At 44.2% G+C, this 18,604-nt stretch overlaps 1 protein-coding gene across 1 annotated transcript in view; it reads right to left on the bottom strand.

Annotated features, from left to right (window-relative positions):
- The window catches only part of MFSD14B (major facilitator superfamily domain containing 14B), a 77,698-nt gene extending 67,728 nt beyond the window's left edge, over nt 1-9,970 (bottom strand). Inside the window, exon 1 of the mRNA XM_050761390.1 lies at nt 9,637-9,970. Coding sequence (XP_050617347.1) covers nt 9,637-9,744 — 108 coding nt within the window. The 5' untranslated portion in view covers nt 9,745-9,970. The remainder of the gene's footprint in view (nt 1-9,636) is intronic.
- Between the last annotated feature and the right edge of the window lie 8,634 nt (nt 9,971-18,604).

The raw sequence follows: 18,604 nt of genomic DNA, 5'->3' as shown, positions 1-18,604 counted from the left end.
AACTACAAAACTCAGCTGAAAGAAATTACATATCTAAAATAAATGGAGATACTACATTCATGCATCAGAAGACTTGATCAATTCTTCCCAAACAGATCTTCAGGGCAAAAGAATACCAATGGCAATCCCAAAACGTTTTCTTGTGGAAATTGCCAGGCTAATTCTAAAATGCAAAGACACGGAATCACTAAAACGACTTTAAAAAATAACAACATCAGGGGACTAACCTAGTTTTCAAGTCTTATGAACCTCCAGTAATCAAGACTGCATGGTATTGATGTAAAGACAAATAGATCAAAGGAACAGAATAAAGAGTTCAGAGACTGACTGATATACAGACAATTGATTTTTGATAAAGATGCAAAAGCAAGCCGGGTGCGGTGGCTCACGCCTGTAATCCCAACACTTTGGGAGGCTGAGATGGGCGGATCACGAGGTCAGGAGTTCAAGACTAGCCTGACCAACATGGTAAAACCCTGTCTCTATTAAAAATACAAAAATTAGGCCAGGCGCAGTGGCTCACACCTGTAATCCCAGCACTTTGGGAGGCCAAGATGGGCGGATCACGAGGTCAGATCGAGACCATCCTGGCTAACACAGTGAAACTCCATCTCTACTAAAACTACAAAAAATAAGCCAGGCGTGGTGGCGGGCACGTGTAGTCCCAGCTACTCACTCGGAGGCTGAGGCAGGAGAATGGCGTGAACCCGGGAGGCGGAGCTTGCAGTGAGCCAAGATTGCACCACTGCACTCCAGCCTGGGTGACAGCCAGACTCCGTCTCAAAAAAAAAAAAAAAAAAAAAAAATTAGCCAAGCATGGTGGCATGTGCTTGTAATCCCAGCTACTCAGGAGGCTGAGTCAGGAGAATCACTTGAACCTGGGAAGTGGAGGTTACAGTGAGCCAAGATTGCGCCACTGCACTCTAGCCTGGGCGACAAGACAAGACGCCATTTCCAAAAAAAAAAAAAAAAAAAGATGCAAAAGCTATTCAATAAATAAAAACATACTTTTCAGCAAATGAACAACTGATTATTCATAAATAATTTCCATTTTTATCTTGCACCATATAAAAATGTAATCAAAATGAAACATAAACCCAATTGTAAAATCTAAAACTATAAAGCTTCCATAAACATAGAAGGAAGGCCAAGCACAATGATTCACGCCTGTAATCCCAGCACTTTTGGAGGCCGAGGCGGGTGGATATTAAGGTCAGTAGATTGAGCTCACGCCTGAAATCCCAGCACTTTGGGAGGCTGAGGTGAGTAGATCACAAGGTCAGGAGATGGAGACCATCCTGGCGAACACGGTGAAACCCCGTCTCTACTAAAAATACAAAAAATTAGCTGGGCGTGGTAGCAGATGCCTATAGTTCCAGCTACTCAGGAGGCTGAGGCAGGAGAGTGGCATGAACCCGGGAGGCGGAGCTTGCAGTGAGCTGAGATTGCACCACTGCACTTGAGCCTGGGTGACAGAGTGAGACTCTGCCTCAAAAAAATAATAATAATAATAATACAAAAAAAAAATTAGCCAGGCGTGGTGGCACGCACCTGTGCCTATAGTCCCAGCTACTTGGGAGGCTGAGGCAGGAGAATCGCTGGAACCCAAGAGATGCAGATTGCAGTGAGCCGAAATTGTGCCACTGCACTCCAGCCTGGGCAACAGAGCATGAGACTCCATCTAATAAAAAGAAAAAATAGAAGGAAATTCCTATGATTTGGGATTAGGCAACAATTTCTTAAATATGAAACCAAAACCCTGATCTATAAAAGAAAAAATTGATAAATTTCATCAAAATTTAAAATTCCTGTTCTTCAAGACACTGCTGAGAGAATGAAAAGATCAACCACAGACTAGAATGTATTTGCAAATCATTTGACAAGGGACTTGCATCCCAAATATATAAAGAACTCTCAGAACTCAATTATAAGAAGACAACCAACCAACAACAACAACAACAACAAAAAATAGGCAAAAGACAAGAAAAGACATTTTGCCAAAAGGGATACACAGATGACATATAGGCTTAGGGAAGATGGGCACATGGCTCACACCTGTAATCCCAGCACTTTGGGAGGCTGAGGCAGGCGGACTACTTGAATCCAGGAGTTCAAGACCAGTCTGGGCAACACAGCAAGACCCCATCTCTACAAAAAACTAAAAAATTAGCTGGGTATGGTGGCATATGCCTGTAGTCCCAGTTACTCGAGAGGTTTAGGTGGGAGAATTACCTGCGCCCAGGAGGTCAAGGCTGCAGTGAGCCAAGATCATGCCACTGCACCCCAGCCTGGGCAACCAAAGTGAGACTCTGCCAGAGGCAAAAAAAAAAAACAAAAAAAACAAAAAACAAAACAAAACAAAACAAAAAAAACCTTGGCCGGGCACAGTGGCTCACGCCTGTAATCCCACCACTTTGGTTTGTGAAGCCGAGATGGGCAGATCACGAGGTCAGGAGATCCAGACTATCCTGGCTAACACGGTGAAACCCTGTCTCTACTAAAAATACAAAAAATTAGCTGAGCGTGGTAGCAGATGCCTATAGTCCCAGCTACTCAGGAGGCTGAGGCAGGAGAATGGCGTGAACCCGGGAGGCAGAGCTTGCACTGAGCCAAGATCAAGTCACTGCACTCCAGCCTGGGCGAGACAGTGAGACTCCGTCTCGAAAAAAAAAATGATGTAAAGATATTGAATACCACTAGCCATAGGGAAGCACAAATTAAAAGAACAATGAGACATCACTAAAGACCAATTGGAAGGGCTAAAATTGGCCAGGTGTAAGGATGTGGATGAACTAGAATTATCATACAGTGCTAGCTGCAATGTAATACTGTACAATTACTTTTAAAATAATTAGTTTGGCAATTTATTTTATTATTTTTTTAAAGACGGAGGTCTCACCATGTTGCCCAGGCTGGTCTCAAACTCCCGGGCTCAGGCAATCCTCCTGCCTCGGCCTCCCAAAGTGCTGGGATTACAAGCATGAACCACCATGCCCGGCCAGCCGATTCTTAAAAAGTTAAATACATCTACCATATGACCCAGCCATTCCACTCCTATTTACTTTTAAAAAAGTGTATTATGTACAAAGATTGGTACACAGATGTTCACAGCAGCTTTATTTGTAATAGCCAAAAACTGGTGAGAAGCCGAAAGTCCATCAACAAGGGAATGTACAAATGTGGTTCATCCACAAAATGGAATACTACTCAGTAATTAAAAAGAATGAACTGTGGATTTACATAACATTGATAAATCTCAAAATAATTTAGGCTGAACTTTTTAAAAGCCAAAGAGGAGAATATGCTGTATTTATAAAATAACAAAAAAAAAAAATGCTAGAAAATTCAAACCAGCCAGGCGTGGTGGCTCACGCCTGTAATTCCAGCACTTTGGAAGGCCGAGGCGGGCGGATCGCCTGAGGTCAGGAGTTTGAGACCAGCCTGACCAACATGGAGAAACCCCGTCTCTACTAAAAATACAAAATTAGCCAGGCATGGTGGTGCATGCCTGTAATCCGCGCTACTGGGGAGGCTGAGGCAGGAGAATCACTTGAACCCCGGAGGCAGAGGTTGCGGTGAACCATTATCGCACCACTGCACTCCAGCCTGGGCAACAAGAATGAAACTCCATCTCTTTAAAAAAAAAAAAAAAAAAGGGAAGAAAATTCAAGCCAATATATAGTGACAGAATAGATAAATTATTGCCTGGAAATGGAGGTGCAGAGGGACGTAAAAACAAACATTTGAGGGTGATGAATATGTTTACTATCTTGATTATGATAATGGTTTCACAGGTGTATAGACACGTCGCAACACAAAACTGTGCACTCCAAACACATACAGTTCATTTTATGTCAATTAAACTGAATAAGGTTGTTTAAAAAGGACAAGCAAATACAAAGCTAACTATAAAAAAGTCAGACTAAGGCTGGGCACAGTGGCTCACACCTGCAATCCCAATGCTTTAGGAGGCCAAGGCAGGAGGATTATTTGAAGCCAGGAGTTCAAGACCAGCTTGGACAACAAAACAAGATCACATCTCTACAAATAAAAATTTAAAAATTTGCCAGTCATGGTGGGACGTACGTGCAGTCTCAGCTACCAGGAAGGTGAGGCAGGAAGATCACTTGAGCCCAGGAGTTCCCAGCTACACTGAGCCATAATCACACCACTGCACTCCAGCCTGGATGAAAGAGCAAGACTCTTGTCTCAAAAGTAAAAAAATAAATTAATACACATTAAGAATAGATTTCTCTCCAATTCTCACAGAACAATGCTCTTGCTCTTGCTATGCCATAACCTCTTTCTCCATAGCATATCTGACGATTTCATAACCACTTGTGAAAGTTCTACGACATGCTGAACTGGAGGAAGGGAAGAGGGAAAGGGGAAGACAGAACACATGTAAGAAACCGAGAAATTTCTTTTTTTTTTTTTTTTTTTGAGACGGAGTCTCGCTCTCTCGCCCAGGCTGGAGTGCAGTGGCCCGATCTCGGCTCACTGCAAGCTCCGCCTCCCGGGTTCACATCATTCTCCTGCCTCAGCCTCCCAAGTAGCTGGGACTACAGGCGCCTGCCACCACGCCCGGCTAATTTTTTGCATTTTTAGTAGAGATGGGGTTTCACCGTGTTAGCCAGGACAGTCTCAATCTCCTGACCTCGTGATCCACCTGCCTCAGCCTCCCAAAGTGCTGGGATTACAGGCATGAGCCACCTCACCCAGCTGAAACTGAGAAATTTCAAAAATGCTTCCATAGGGTAAAAGTATGTTTACATGTATACAGCCAACAGGATACCTAACAGTAAGAAAAAATTAATGTATTCCTGTTATACAGAGGAGGTTGTATGCACTTTTACCATTACCATTGAATACTTTCCTGGATATTCTAGTTTATTTAAAATCAAAATAACATACAAAATTATCACCACATGCAATATTTGTGAATATTTATCCAGAAGATGCTAGAAAATTAAATATTTTTTGAAAGAAAAAGCACAAGTTACCAATGCAGAGCACCAGCCAGGCACGGTGGCTCATGCCTATAATCCCAGCACTTTCGAGAGGCTTAGGCTAGAGGATTACTTGAGGCCAGGAGTTCAAGACAAGCCTGGACAACATAGTGAGACCCAATCTCTACAAAAAAATTTAAAAACTAGCCAGGCATAGTGCCACGTGCCTATAGTCCTTGCTACTAGGGAGGCCGAGGCAGGAGGTTTGAACCCAGGAGTTCAAGGTTACAGCAAGCTATGATTGTGCGCCACAGAACTCCAGCCTGGATGACAGAGTGAGGCCCCACTTCTTTAAAGGGAAAAAAAAAAGCGGGGGGGCCGGGCACTGTGGCTCACGCCTGTAATTCCAGCACTTTGGGAGGCCAAGAAGGGTGGATCACCTGAGGTCAGGAGTTCAAGACCAGCCTGACCAACATGGAGAAACCCCGTCTCTACTAAAAATACAAAATTACCCAGGCATGGTGGCACATGCCTGCAATCCCAGCTACTCGGGAGGCTGAGGCACGAGAATCACTTGAACCCGGGAGGCGGAGGCTGCAGTGAGCCGAGATTGCACCATTGCACTCCAGCCTGGGCAACAAAAGCAAAACTCTGCCTAAAAAAAAAAAAAAAAAAAATGTACACCAAGAATCCCTACAGAAGGTGAAAAGAGCCTAAGAGGTCATTATTCACAACTTTATGCCAATTAATTTGACATTTTACAGAAAATGGGCAAATTCCCAACAAAACACAACTTACTGAAACTGACAGAACTAAAAATCAAACAGAAAACCTACACTGTTCTAGAATTAACCTCCAAAAGGCCAAGAACTATAAAGTTCTAGAACTGTATTACCAATCTTAGACAAACTCTTCTAGAGAATAGAAAACCAAACTATCCAACTTGTTTTTAAGGCAGATACCATTTGGATATCTGTCTCCTCCAAATCTCATGTTGAAATGTGACCCCCAATGTTGGAGGTGGGGCCTAGCGGCAGGTGTTTGGGTCATGGTGGCTGATCTCTGCTCAGTTGTGTGGTGTCCTTCTCGCGGTAATGAGTAAGTTCTAGCTCCATTAGTTACCACAAGATCTGATTGGTTTTGTTTATTGTGTGTTTCTGAGACAGAGTCTCACTCTGTCACCCAGGGTGGAGTGCAGTGGCGCCTCCCAGTTTCAAACGATTCTCCCGTCTCAGCCACCCAGGAAGCTAGGAATACAGGCATGCACCATCACATCCGGCTAATTTTTGTATATTTAGTAGAGACAGGGTTTCACTATGTTGGCCACGCTGGTCTCGAACTGCTGACCTTAAGTGATCCACCGAACACGGCCAAGATCTCATTGCTAAAAGGAGCCTGGCACCTCCTCCCCTCTCTCTTGCTGCCTCCCCCACACATGATAAGCGGCTTCCCCTTGGCCTTCTGCCATGATTGCAAGCTTTCTGAGGCCCTCACCAGAAGTAGATGCTGGTGCTACACTTCCTGTACAGACTAAAGAACCTCTTTTCTTGATAAATTCCCCAGTCTCAGCCTCCGCCTCCCAGGTTCAAGCGATTCTCCTGCCTCAGCCTCCTGAGTAGCTGGGACTACAGGCACACGCCACCGTGCCCAGCTAACTTTTGTATTTTTATAGAGACAGGATTTCAATATATTGGCCACGATGGTCTTGATCTCTTGACCTTGTGATCCACCCACATCAGCCTCCCAAAGTGCTGGGATTACAGGTGTGAGCCACCGCACCCAGCTGCATACCTCCCTTTTCTAGAAGGAAATGATCTCTTGGAGCAAATACTTGATTATCTTTTATTTTTCAGATTATGACATCTCTTTGCCAGTATCTTTTTCTGGTCAATATACCTTTTTGCCAAACAAGGTAGAAAAAAGTTGAAGGGCCAGGCACAGTGGTTCTAACCTGTAACCCCAACACTGGGAGGCTGAGACAGGAGGATCATTTGAGCCCAAGAGTTTGAGACCAGCCTGGGAAACAGAGCAAGACTCCATCTCTACAAAAGTAAATTAAAAAAAAAAAAAGCCAGGCATGGTGGCACATATCTGTTGTCCCAGCTACTCAGGAGGCCGAGGTGAGAGGACTGCTTGAGCCCAAGAATTCAACGCTGCAGTGAGCCATGACTGGCCACTGAATCCCAGCCTGGATGACAGAGCAAGACCCTATCTCAAAAAAAAAAAACAAAAAACAAAAAACAAAAAAGTTATCAGCTGGACAATCTTCCCTGTGATTACCAGTAGCATCTAAGAACCTGAAATCATGAGTGTCACTGAAACCAAGCTGTAAGGAAATTCCAACACATTAAAATGAAATCAGTTCATACAGGGGCTATAGGACACAGCACCCGGAGGTGACATTAGAAACTGCAAACAGGAAAAATGCATAATTCAGGGGTACTAGCATATGACACGAACACATACCATCAAAAGCATTCACTGTTCTCCCAACGTCCACACACACAGAAAAACACTGCTACCTGCTCACGCTAGTCTTCTATCTACAGCAAACACCAAGAAAACTCAGTATTCATCAGTTTATTAACATCAACTCCATGTGTTCTCAGAGAGGAGGAAAGACCAGGCAGGAACCTACCCGTGCCCAAAATCAAGTTACCATCAGGATTCAACGGAGAAAGAATTGGGGAATAAACTGAGTCTAGGTTTTTTTGAGTAAATATCCCTCACAAATTTCTGCTCTTAGGCACATAAATTTAGCAACTTTAATTTTTAGGTTGGGGTCTAGTTCCTGTCAACATTAGGAAATGGGAGACAACTACTCCTTTTATCACAGTCAGAAGATCACCTATAGATTATGATCGTTCAATCATACATGCGAAGATTATTAAAAAATAATAACATTAATATGTATTAAGGGCTTACTAGATGCCAAGTTGCAGCAACCCTCACAACCCTATGAGGTAAATGCCATTATTAATCAGGAGTTATGTTAACTTACCAAACTGTGGAAACTGGGATTCCAAGCATGCTCGTCTAATCACTACGCTAATAATGCTTCAACCTGCCGATCTATTTTTTATTCTGTAAGTCATAAGGAGCCAATGAAAAAAATTAAGGACAGCAGTAATGATCATCTTCACATGCTAGAACACACTACTCAGCCATGTGCAAGGTGGACTGACGCTGGGGTGAGCAAGGGTCTTGAAAGAGATAGTCCAAGTCTGGGTCAAAAATGCTGAGGAAATGAGCACAAGAATGCATAGGAGAGGATAAAAACCTAAAATCTGTATCTAATAAACTTAGCTGGACTTTCTGGTTGTTGTAAGCATGGGAAGGGGTGAAGGAAGCTACCTCGCAGGTTACTAGCTGGGCCACCGGTTAGTTATTACTGTCCATCAATTCATGGCAGACAGAAGGAGGAACTGGTGCTTTAGTTTTGTGTAGCAAGCAGGAAGAGGACAAGTCTACCTAACACGAATCAAAATGAGAGAAAGCAATTCTACAGAATTCCTCTCCCCCGACAAGATAAGCTTCTCATATTACAGATCTTAACTTTGAAATGCTTTTCAAAAATAGGGAGTCACTTGGGCTGGGAGGGGACTTCAACTAAGTACTCATCTTACAGATTAGGCACTGAGGAGCAAGGCTGTTTCAATACCCTGTCCAGAGTGCGCACTGTTCAGGCAAAATCAGGACGAAAAACCAGCTCTGCCGGCTCCGTTCTACCTACTGCTCCTCCTGCTTCACCTGCCCTCCCAAACTACTAATAGGGATTTACATCCCCCAAATACGTTCATGTAAACACTTAGCATTCTTCAACTAAAAACAAAATCAGGTATGTACGCTAAAAATCTAAAGCCAAAAAGCATATATTTAAATTTCTACTTTTCTTTGGGAAAACTTTCCCATTGTGTCAGAGTTTCTATTCACTATAACATTCTCTATATTTCAGGTACTAAGACCAAAAAACAAAAACTCCTTTTTAAACTCAGGCCTTAAAGAAACGACAAACCCTCTCGGACATTCCACCATATGAAACCACTGACACAGACAAGGCCTGTTCTGCCGAAACCAGGCCAATTAAGTCAGGGCTCAATTGCTTCTGTATTATTGTCAGAAGCCATCTCGACCTCAAGTAAAAGTAAAACTGGAGAAAGAGGCCGGCCTAACTTGCTCCTCGGCTGGTCCCCAGCAACGCCCCTGAAACTCTGCTCCCCATCGCTGCGACCGCCCCTCCGACGCCGGGAGGACACGGAAGGAGCAGCGAGGCGCTGCCCAGCATCTGCCGCCAACTTCCCGGTCGACGGCCTGATTCAAATGCTCCCTACCCGTTTTCCACGTAGACTTGGGCAGAAATGCGCCAGGAAAACTGTTATCCACTGTTACAGGGATGGAGAACTCTGAAATAACCGAATGACTACTTATATTCACTGTCCCATGTCTAGCGCCTTTTGAAACAATAACCAAATCCTGTAAAGTTCTGTCTGCGGTCACTAGGAAAAACTTGTATTCGGGATGGAAAAACTTGTATTCGGGATGAATTCGCCTCCCCCCACCCCATGGAAAAAGACTGGCTTTCCGAGAGCCGAAGCCCCCGCCCAGAGCGACGGACTCGCGGGCCCCGCGTGCGACCCCACCCAGCCTTCCCGGGATTCAGGCCGCCGGGCCCCGCGCCCGCGCTCACCCAGCTGCTCCCCGCGGCCTGCGCGCCCGCGCGCTTCTCCGGCATGGCTCCCGCCTCAGGCTCCGACGCCGCCTTCTCCTCTGGCTCCGGCGGCGGCTCCACGCTCATGCCGCGGCCATGCCCGCGCCAGCTCGAGGCGCTCCGGGACGACGGCGACGCCGCGGAAGCGGCGGCGGTGCCCGCGCCCTCATGGGCTCTGCGGCCCGCGGCGGCCTGCGGGTCGGGCGGCGGCGCCAGCGGCGGCGCCGAGGGCTGAGGAGGCGGCGGAGGCTGAAGCTGCGGGTCAGGTTAGCAAAGGACCGCAGCTCTAAGAACCAACCGCTTAGGAAACCGCTCCGACCCCGACTCCCGCAGTTGCCGCCGGCGTCAGGGGCGGGCTGGACGGTCAAGAGACTGTGCCCCGCCCCGCCTCCCCACAGGCCGGCGCCAGGCAGGAGGCCCCGCCCCGCACCTCAGCTCCCGCCTCGAGAACGGGTCCCGCGCCTGACTAGCCTCCAGCGACGCCACGCCCACTTCAGACCCCGCCTTCACCTCGCGACTGGCGCCTTAACGTCAGGACTTCGCGGCGCGCGGGAAATACGTCATCTCGAGAACCCCCGACGTCTGATTTCTTTTTCCGGAGAGTGTGGACTGAGCCTAGCAAGTAGGGAGGAGCAAACTCGGGAGGGTTTGGTAGTGATTGCAGTTCAGTTTTTGGTCTTGGTTTGCGCCAACCTACCAACCTCTCAAGTTTTTCTATGATTCTCCAAGAAGAAAATAATATAATAACAATGTTTCCCAAACGTACTTGAACACAACACTTTTTCTTGAAACATGATTAATATCTTGCAGAATGTGTAGGAAACAGTTGGAAAAGCCTCGCTTTTTATGTTTATTTAATTTGAAAGATATTTACCGAATACTGAAGTATAAAAAAGCCTAGAGGCCTGGTGCAGTGGCTCACGCCTGTAATCCCAGCACTTTGGGAGGCCGAGGGGGCTGGATCACCTGAGGTCAGGAGTTAAGAGACCAGCCTGGCCACGTGGCCCACGCCTGTAATCCCAGCTACTCTGGAGGCTGAGGCAGGAGAATAGTTTGAACCTGGGAGCCGGAGGTTGCAGTGAGCCGAGATAGCGTCACTGCACTCCAGCCTGGGTGACAGAGTGAGGCTCTGTCTCAAAAAAAGAAAAAGAAAAAGACTACAAAACAATAATATATTTTGATCTTTTTACAAACATCAATAGAAAAAAGAATAAAATTATTTCTATTAACAGGATTAATAATTTTAATTGAATTAAAGTTATTTCATTTAAGAATTTTTTCGGCCGGGCGCGGTGGCTCAAGCCTGTAATCCCAGCACTTTGGGAGGCCGAGACGGGCGGATCACGAGGTCAGGAGATCGAGACCATCCTGGCTAACACAATGAAACCCCGTCTCTACTAAAAATACAAAAAAATTAGCCGGGCGAGGTGGCGGGCGCCTGTAGTCCCAGCTACTCGGGAGGCTGAGGCAGGAGAATGGCGTAAACCCGGGAGGCGGAGCTTGCAGTGAGCCGAGATAGCGCCACTGCACTCCAGCCTGGGCGACAGAGCGAGACTCCGTCTCAAAAAAAAAAAAAAAAAAAAAAGAATTTTTTCAGGCCGGGCGGGGTGGCTCACGCCTGTAATCCCAGCACTTTGGCAGGCAGAGATGGGCGGATTGCCTGAGGTCAAGAGTTCCAGACCAGCCTGGCCAACATGGTGAAACCACATCTCTACTAAAAATACAAAAATTAGCCAGGCGTGGTGGTGGGCGCCTGTAATCCCAGCTACTTGGGAGGCTGAGGCAAGAGAATCGCTTGAACCCAGGAGGCGGAGGTTGCAGTGAGCCGAGATGTGCCACTGCACTCCAGCCTGGGTGACAGAGTGAGACTTCGTCTTAAAAAAAAAAAAAAAAAAAAAAAGCCTCTCTTTCTCTTCCCACCCAACACCCCCAAACACACACACACACTTTGCAGAAGTCTTTGACTGTTACTTTTTATTTGAGACAGAGTCTCGCTCTGTTACCCAGGCTACAGTTACCCAGCCTAGATCAGTGGCGTGATCTAGGCTCACTGCAACGTCTGTCTCCCGCATTCAAGCGACTCTCCTGCCTGAGCCTGTGGAGTAGCTGGGATTACACGTGCACGTCACCACACCTGGCTAATTTTTGTATTTTCAGTAGAGACAGGGTTTAACCATGTTGACTGGGCTGGTATTGAATTTCTGACCTCAAGTGATCCGCCCCCCTCGGACTCACCATGCTGGCCTGGCCTTTTTTTTTTTTTTTTTTTTTTTTTCCGAGACAAAATTTCGCTCTTGTCGCCCAGCCTAGATCAGTGGCTCGATCTCAGCTCACTGCAACCTCTGCCTCCTGGGCTCAAGCAATTCTCCTGCCTCAGCCTTTCAAGTAGCTGGGATTACAGGTGCATGCCATGACATAACTAACTTTTATATTTTTAGTAGAGACAAGTTCACCATGTTGGCCAGGCTGTTCTTGAATTCCTGATCTCAGGTGATCCACCCTCCTCAGCCTCCCAAAGTGCTGGGATTACAGGCGTGAGCCACTACACCCAGATTTGTCTACTTTTCTGAATGATTGTTTTAAATAATAGTTTTCAAAACACAAAGGGAATATATGCATTATATCATGCTGTTTGAGTATTACGTTTATGCCACTTATGAGCTTGGGTATCATTTTCTGATTCCTGTATCCATGAAACAGAAAATTTTGTAGACTTTTTTTGTTTTGTTTTGAGACAGTCTCGCTCTGTTGCCCAGTTCGGAGTACAGGGCATGATCTCAGCTCACTGCAACCTCTGCCTCCTGGGTTCAAATGATTGTGGTGCCTCAGCCTCCCGAGTAGCTGGGATTACAGGCACCTGCGACCACACCCAGCCAACTTTTGTATTTTTAGTAGAGACAGGGTTTCACCATGTTGGCTGAACTGGCCTCCAACTCCTGACCTCAAGTGATCTGCCCGTCTCAACATTCCAAAGTGCTGGGATTAGGGGCGTGAGCCACTGTGCCCAGCCTGGACTGTCTTCTTAAATAGACTCACAATAAAGTTATTCTAGAGGGAATAATGAAGTTTTTGAAGTTTATTTTCTTTATCACAAAAGCCACTGAAGTTTGCTATAATACTAGCAGTGTATATATTTAACTATAGAAGAGGCTGTGATTCTACTGAGGCAAATTTATAAATTATACCAGATAAGTATACCATTATATCTTTGATGGTTGATATTGCCATATCAACTATGTCAGAGTAATATATGCTAATACAGTTCTTTTTCCTAAGAGGAGAAATTCAAACAATTTGCTTTTTTTTTTTTTTTGATACAGAATCTTGCTCTGTCGCCTAGGCTAGAGCTCAGTGGCGCGATCACAGCTCACTGTAGCCTTGACCTCCTGGGCTCAAGTGATCCTCCCACCTCAGCCTCCTGGGTAGTTGGGACCACAGATGCATAAAACCATGCCTGGACCTTTTTCATTTTTGGTAGAGACAGTGTCTCACTATGTTGCCCAGGCTGGTCTCCAACTCCTGAGCTCAAGCAATCTTCCTACCTCAGCCTCCCAAAGTACTGGGATTATAGGTGTGAGCCACTGTGCCTAGCCTTGCTGATTTCTATTTAATACTTTTGTTGAGATTTTTAGCTTTAAATAAATTAATTATCTGGTCTTGAAGCTGGATTCTAAGATTGGGTTAAACTTAATGCTAAAATAGGGTATCTAATAACTGAGAGTCTTTAATCCCCAAGACTATTCTCTGGTTTAATGATTCACTAGAAGAACCCCAAAAAGCTATTTTACTCATAGTTACAGTTTATTATAGTGAAAGGATACAGATGAAAATCAGCAAAGGTAAGAGGCAGCAGAGTCCACGAGAGACCACGCACAAGCTTCCAGTTATCCTTTCTGAGTCTATGGGCAGCACTTAATTCTCCCAGCAATGATATGGATCTGGGTGCTGTGTTCTCTCTCTCTCTACTTATGTGAGTGTGTGTGTGTGTTAACAATACATGTAGTTTCAGAATTTCTAACTCTGTGGAAGCAAGTTTTCCAACTATAGTGTTTATGTACAGTTTTTTTTGTCTTTATCCTGATAGCCAGTCAAAACACTTTTCCAAATCAATTCAATTTCTATTTTATTTACACAAATCAATTCTTCTTTGATTGAGTAATCAATCAAAATTTGATTTATTTATTTATTTACTCAAATCAATTTATTTTTTTCCCATTCACTTTGGTGAGGTTATAAAATACCTTTGTAATATAATTAAGTTCATTTGTCCTACTGGCCATTCTATCCTAAGATCCCACTTTACTTTGCATAAAGTTAACTCTCTGCAGTGTATAGTTAATGTGGATTTTGACAAATGGATGGGCCAGGTGCAGTGGCTCAGGCCTGTAAGGCCTTTGGGAGGTTGAGGTGGGAGGATCACTTGAGACCAGGAGTTCAAGAGAAATAGGTAGAGTTATGCATTTACCACCACACAACCCTAAATATTCCCTTGTGTGGTCACTTTGTAATCAACAGAAAGGGGTAAATGGTATTGAATTCATCACTTTTATATATAATTTGAATCTTTTTAAAAGTATGATGCAATTGAGTTGTTCAATAACGTATGTGAGTCTCCTTGTACTGGCAGTTGTCTGCTGGGAAGGAAATCCAGAGCTGGCACCTGCATGGCCCAGATCCCAGCCAAGGTGTATAAAGCAATACCTCCACGTGGTATCTTTGTTGCTCTTTCTCCACCTGTCTGCTGTTCCCTGTGTGAAAGGATATCAGACTGTCTTATGATAATTGTCTAAATGTTTAAAACACACTTCACTTAATTTTGTTTGTTCCAAGCACTACTTTGTAATTGCAATTATAACCTAATGTGTTAAGATAAACTTATTTTCACAGATTTTTTTTTTTTATTTTGAGATGGAATATCGCTCTCTCACCCAGGCTGGAGTGTGGGGTGCAGTGGTGCAATTTCGGCTCACTGCAACCTCCGCCTCTCAGGCTCAAGCAATTCTCCTATCTCAGCTTCCCAAGTAGCTGGGATTACAGGTGCATACTACCACACCCAGATAATTTTTTTTTTTTTTTTTTTTTTTGAGATGGACTCTTGCTCTGTCGCCCAGACTGGAGTGCAGTGGTGCGATTTTGGCTCACTGCAAACCTCTGCCTCCCGGGCCCAAGCGATTCTCCTGTCTTGGCCTCCCAATAGCTTGGGACCACAGGCGCATACTACCAGACCCAGATAATTTTTTTGTTTTTTCAGACGGCGTCTCGCTCTGTCACCTAGGCTAGAGTATAGTGGCCCAATATCAGTTCACTGCAACCTCCACCTCCTGAGTTCAAACAATTCTCTGGCCTCAGCCTCCTGAGGAGCTGGGATCACCATGACGCCCAGATAACTTTTGTATTTTTAGTAGAGATAGGGCTTCACCATGTTGGCCAGGCTGGTCTCAAACTCCTGATCTCAGGTGATCTGCCCGCCTTGGTCTCCCAAAGTGCTGGGATTACAAGGGTAAGCCACTGCGCCTGGCAACAGATTTTAGTTTAAGATAAAATTCTAATCAAAACTTGTTTTCAGTATTTGCAATGCATAGTCAGTCCTATTTGAGAGTATTCAGTTTGGTTGGTGCTTTTTTTTTTTTTTTTTTTTTTTTCATGGAGAACTATGCTTACTGAAACTCCTCAATTATTTGCCTTCCATTCAGCACTAGCCTAAAAGGCAGATGTGAATTGCCATCTGAAAAAAAAGTATATTTGGCAATTATACATACCAAGATGATTCAGAGTCAGATGGACCAGGCAAACGTTTTATAAAAAGGGTGGGATTTTAGTTAGAATGGTGATCATTAAAAAGTCAGGAAACAACAGATGCTGGAGAGGATGTGGAGAAATAGCAATGCTTTTACACTGTTGGTGGGAGTGTAAACTAGTTCAACCATTGTAGAAGACAGTGTGGTGATTCCTCAAGGATCTAGAACTAGAAATATCATTTGACCCAGTGACCCCATTACTGGGTATATACCCACGGGATTATAAATCATGCTACTATAAAGACACCTGCACATGTATGTTTATTGTGGCAATATTCACAATAGCAAAAACGTGGAACCAACCCAAACGTCCATCAGTGATAGACTGGATTAAGAAAATGTGGCACCTATACACCATGGAATACTATGCAGCCATAAAAAAAGATGAGTTCATGTCCTTTGTAGGGACATGGATGAAGCTGGAAACCATCATTCTGAGCAAACTATCACGAGGACAGAAAACCTTGACACAGGGCAGGAAACATCACACACGGGGGCCTGTTGTGGAGTGGGGGCAGGGGGAGGGATAGCATTAGGAGAAATACCTAATGTAAATGATGAGTTAATGGATGCAGCAAACCAACATGGCACACGTATACCTATGTAACAAACCTGCACATTGTGCACATGTACCCTAGAACTTAAAGTGTAATAATAATAAGGTGGAATTTTGAGTGACCCAGGCAAAGGGTTTATTCTACAATGTGTGTGAATCATGTAAAAAGTAGGAATGTAAGGACATTTTTCCTTGCCCTACTTCTGTTTCACATGCTGGAAATGTATGCAGCATGCTGCCTGCTGTCCCTGTAGTCTTCACAACCGTCTCCATGCCAGAAGCAGGAATTGCTGATGTAGGTCAACTCCTCTTTTTCCTTGTCACCCTCGCATAGTCAATGATCAAATCTTGCTTATGCCCTTTCTCACCTCCTATCTCTTTCACCACTCATACATCAAAGCAACTGTTATGCCCTCTTTATTTTATATGTCAGATTGTTCTATGCCTGCTTACTGCCTTAGTTCATACCCTTCCAATTTCACAGTAGTTTGCTGTATATCTTTGGGTTCACTTCCACTTATGCATGTACTCTTTACACAGAATTAGTCTTTCTCACCAAAAGCAATTGTGACAAAAGCAAAAATTGACAAATGGGATCTAATTAAATGTAAGAGCTTCTACATAGTTAAGAAACTATCAATAAACAGCCTACAGAATAGGAGAAAATTTTTGCAAACTATGCATCTGACAAAAGTCTAATATCCAGCCTCTATTAATATAAGGAACTCAAACAAATCAACAAGAAAAAAAACCAACCCCATTAAAAAGTAGGCAAAGGACACGAGCAGACAATTTTCAAAAGAAAACATACATGCGGCCAATGAACATATGAAAAAAAGCTCAATATCACTTATCATTAGAGAAATGCAAATCAAAACCACAATGAGATACCATCTCACACCAGTCAGGATAGCCATTATTAAAAAGTCAAAAACTAACAGATTCTGACAAGGTTGCAGAGAGAAGGGAATGCTTTTACACTGTTGGCGGGAGTGTAAATTAGTTCAAACCATTGTGGAAAGCACTGTGACAATTCCTTGAAGAGCTAAAAACAGAACTATCATTCAACGTAGCAGTCCCATCACTGGGTATATTACCCAGAGGAATATAAATCATTCTATCATAAAGACACATGCACATGTATGTTTATGGTGGCACTATTCACAATAGCAAAGACATGGAATCAACCTAAACGGCCATCAATGACAGATTGGATAAAGAAAATGTGGTACATACATGCCATGGAATAGTATGCAGCCATAGGAAATAATGAGATCATATCTTTTGCTTGACCACTCATGGAGCTGAAGGCTATTATCCTTAGCAAACTAGCACACAAACAGAAAACCAAATACCACATGTTCTCACTTACAGGTGGGAGCTAATTGATAAGAACTCAATGACACAAATAGGGGAACAAGAGACAGTGGGGACTACTTGAGGGTGGAGGGTGGGAGGAGGGAGAGGATTTGAAAAAAAATAACTATTGGGTATTAGGCTTAGTACCTGGGTGACAAAACAATCTGTACAACAAACCCCCATGACACTAGGTTACCTATATAACAAACCTGCACACGTACCCCTAAACCTAAAAGTTTGAAAAAAAATGGTCTTTCTGAAATACAAATCTATCTTACTATGTCACTTTCTTGCTAAAAATTCTTCAAGATACCCCATTTTCATGAAGGAAAGGCCTCTGGCGCGTTAGCATGACATGAATGCCTCAGGCTCTGCCCTCTGCCCACCTGTCAGCCTTATCTCCTGGCATTTTTCTACACCCATGTCATTGGGCTCCCATCACCTGTGAGGCTCCCTCAGTCTGAAATAGCCTCTTTCTCCTTCTCCTCCAGCCATTTGTCTAATTCCTGTTTATAGGAATTCCAATTCCTGTTAAGACTCAGCTCAGGTATGATCTCCACCAGGTCTTCTCCAAGTTTCCCTTTCCATATTGCAAAACCTTTCCTCGCACCTTCTGTACACTTTGTTTAGATTTCTGTCAACATATAGTTCTCTGAATGTTAAAAAAAAAAAAATACATAATCTTGTTGGGCACTGTGGCTCACGCCTGTAATCCCAGCACTTTGGGAGGCCAAGGCAGGCAGATCACTTGAGGTCAGGGGTTTGAGACCAGCCTGGCCAACATGGAGAAACCTCATCTCTACTAAAATACAAAAATTAGCCAGGTGTGGTGGTGTGTGCCTGTAATCCCAGCTACTCGGGAGGCTGAGGCAGGAGAATCGCTTGAAACCGGGAGACAGAGGTTGCATGAGCCAAGATTGTGCCACTGCACTCCAGCCTGGCAACACAGTGAGACTCCGTCTCAAAAAACAAAAACAAATAAACAAACAAAAAAAAATCTTACCCAAGAGATAGTGAGCACATGCCCACATTTTATTTATCTCAGTAATAAGGGAACCCATAAAGTGGGTTCAAAAGAGAATTTGAAAAACTAGGATTATTACAGTCAGTGTGAACAAAATGGAAGGATGAATTAATGTCGGTACATTAGATGTAGCCCCGGTTAATGTCCTATTGGGCAATCAAACTGTAGCAGTTGGGGTTCTCATTTTTCCACCATGGAAAAGAAAACCAA

The sequence above is a fragment of the Macaca thibetana genome, chromosome 15 (genome assembly GCF_024542745.1).
Source record: "Macaca thibetana thibetana isolate TM-01 chromosome 15, ASM2454274v1, whole genome shotgun sequence".
Classification (NCBI taxonomy): Eukaryota; Metazoa; Chordata; class Mammalia; order Primates; family Cercopithecidae; genus Macaca; species Macaca thibetana.
This window is presented reverse-complemented; position numbering and strand designations above follow the sequence as displayed.